Consider the following 2,648-nt stretch of genomic DNA (forward strand, 5'->3'; position numbering starts at 1 on the left):
CCAGACATCGTAGACAAACAAAGGATCTAAATCTCGGGAAATGAGAGTCAACCTACACCAAGGGGTGAAACTGGATAAACTTTTTATCTGCTTAGGCTGAATGTTTATTCACCTTCATAGTCTGTTAAAAATAACATATTTCATAATTCTTAACTTAGAAATGTTACATTAGGAAAGGATTTAGTGTGCCTGAATAAGTGAATACTAATAACAATGTTCTAAATATTATTCATATTTTACATGATAATTAAAATTGATATTACAAAATACTTGATAGAGCAATGGCTTAACTAGAAATATTTTAAAAGCTAATGAATTTACAGTAGGAACTAATACATTTATACTTTATATATTATAAATATATTACATATGTAATTTCTGTGAAATCCTTCTATTCTCAGTTCTAGCAAGAAAACTTATTTATCCCTTTCAAAAGTCATTAAGACATGGCCTTACTTAACTGATGACCTTTATGATCAGTGTCACCACCCAGATACCTCCTATGTGCCAGCCATCAGAAAGCTGAAAACCTGCTCTGCTGTCTTTCCCAAATATCCGTGCACTCTCAACCTCATTGCAACTCTTCATACATAGTTACTACAAAGAATGGACTGAGTTCCACCTGCCTGATATTCATTTCTAATTATACTATTTCTCATGGAACTTTAGGTTAAATATTTTCAAATTGGTTTCTCAACTATAAAATGAAAATAAAGTATTTACTACTACTTCATGGACATGAAAATTGAACAACATATAAAAATTTAAATCCTCTGCCGGTGATTAGTAAGCATTCAATAAAGCTTTTATCATTATTAGCATTTCTTTAATAGTTTGTTACATAATTCAATGTTTGCATGTTATTCCTTTGCTATACTCATAAAAACTACTTGGTTATTTCCACAATTTTAAATGTATTTATGTATTTGAGCAAGGCGAGAGACATCAGTTTTGTGCATTCCAGCATACATGCTGAGGTCGGAGGACAACTTTCAAGAATCAGGTATCTGCTCCCACCCTGTGGGGTCCCCTGATGGAATGCAGGCTATCAAGTGTTTTTATCAGCTGAGCCATATTTCAGGCAAAGTTCTCACAGTTTTATATTTTTAGTTTTAAAACATATAGGTATATTTTACAGTAAATAAATGTAAGGAAAGGTCGTACATTATTTATTGAAAAATTATAGCATTTGTGTTTTAAAATTTTAAGACAGACTCAATGCACACAAAGATATAAACCCTGAAATTCCAGAGTAAAACATCATTTGTTGTTCTAGTCATTTATTGAATGATGTATTTGTTCATAATTCCCTTCATGTATGTGCTAAACTAAATGCAGCTACAAATATATTCACAGTATGTCTTCATCACAGCTTTGTTCTGGCAGCAGCTGCACTGCCCCATGGCTTTCCTGGGGGATGGGAACCACACTACAGTGACACGGTTCATTTTATTGGGATTAACAGATGACCCAGCCCTTCAAGGAATCCTGTTCTTCATCGTCCTGTGCATTTACCTGGTGACCCTGCTTGGAAACCTTAGCACAATCCTGCTAATCAGAGTCTCCCCTCAGCTCCATCACCCCATGTATTTTTTTCTGAGTCACTTGGCTTCTACTGACATAGGGATTTCATCTTCTGTGACACCCAACATGCTTGTTAACTTCCTGGTGGAGAAGAATACCATTTCCTACCTCGGGTGTGGCATCCAGCTTGACTCAGCTGCTTTCTTTGGGCCAATGGAGTGTTTCCTTCTGGCTGTCATGGCTTATGATCGTTTTGTGGCAATCTGTAGCCCACTTCTTTATTCAACCAAAATGTCCACACAAGTTTGTAACCAGTTGCTTGTTGGATCTTATGTAGGTGGTTTTCTGAATGCTTCCTCCTTTACCTTTTCTTTCTTTTCTTTTGTTTTCTGTGGGCCAAATAGAGTCAACCACTTTTTCTGTGATTTTTCCCCTTTAACTGAACTCTCCTGTTCTGATGTCAGTGTCCCCACAATTGTTATTTCATTTTCTGCAGGCACCGTTACTGTGATCACATTATTAATCATAGCTGTCTCCTACACCTACATCCTCATCACCATCCTGAAGATGCCCTCCACTGAGGGCCGCCAGAAGGCCTTCTCCACCTGCACCTCCCACCTCACTGCAGTCACTCTTTACTATGGGACTGTCACATTCATTTATGTGATGCCCAAGTCCAGCTACTCCACTGGCCAGAACAAGGTGGTATCTGTGTTCTACATGGTAGTGATCCCCATGTTGAACCCAATTATCTACAGTCTCAGGAATAATGAGATTAAGGGAGCTCTGAAGAGACAGCTTAGTAAGAAAATACTTGCTTAGAGACATATGTTGTTTTGTAGGATTCTGTATGGTAAGAGTCATCTTAGAACAACTGACAATCATCTCAGATTTGGTTATTGACCATCTAGATTTCTTGCTACCTTTCCTTTAAAGTTGTCCATACAACACAGATGTTCTTTGAAAATGTGAGTCATCAGAGTTGAAGAGATGACTTGGTGGGTAAGAACACTGGTTGCTCTTGCAGAAGACCAAAGTTAGGTTCCCAGCACATAAATGGAAGCTAACACCATCCATAACACCAGTTTCAGGGGAGCCGACCCCCTCTTCTGCCCTCCACAGGC

General features: G+C 37.8%; 1 protein-coding gene across 1 annotated transcript; it reads left to right on the top strand.

Moving 5' to 3' along the window:
* The first annotated feature begins 1,401 nt into the window (after window positions 1–1,401).
* Window positions 1,402–2,346, top strand: LOC103730978 (olfactory receptor 502-like). The gene has a single exon (XM_008829290.1). It carries the CDS (start codon window positions 1,402–1,404, stop codon window positions 2,344–2,346), a length of 945 nt encoding a protein of 314 aa, XP_008827512.1.
* Window positions 2,347–2,648: the final 302 nt, after the last annotated feature.

Source organism: Nannospalax galili, unplaced genomic scaffold, assembly GCF_000622305.1.
Source record: "Nannospalax galili isolate Female #2095 unplaced genomic scaffold, S.galili_v1.0 scaffold1654, whole genome shotgun sequence".
Taxonomy (NCBI): domain Eukaryota; kingdom Metazoa; phylum Chordata; class Mammalia; order Rodentia; family Spalacidae; genus Nannospalax; species Nannospalax galili.

Excerpts from the sequence above, each read along its gene's own strand:
- LOC103730978 (XM_008829290.1), top strand. The coding sequence starts at position 1,402 with ATGGCTTTCCTGGGGGATGGGAACCACACTACAGTGACACGGTTCATT.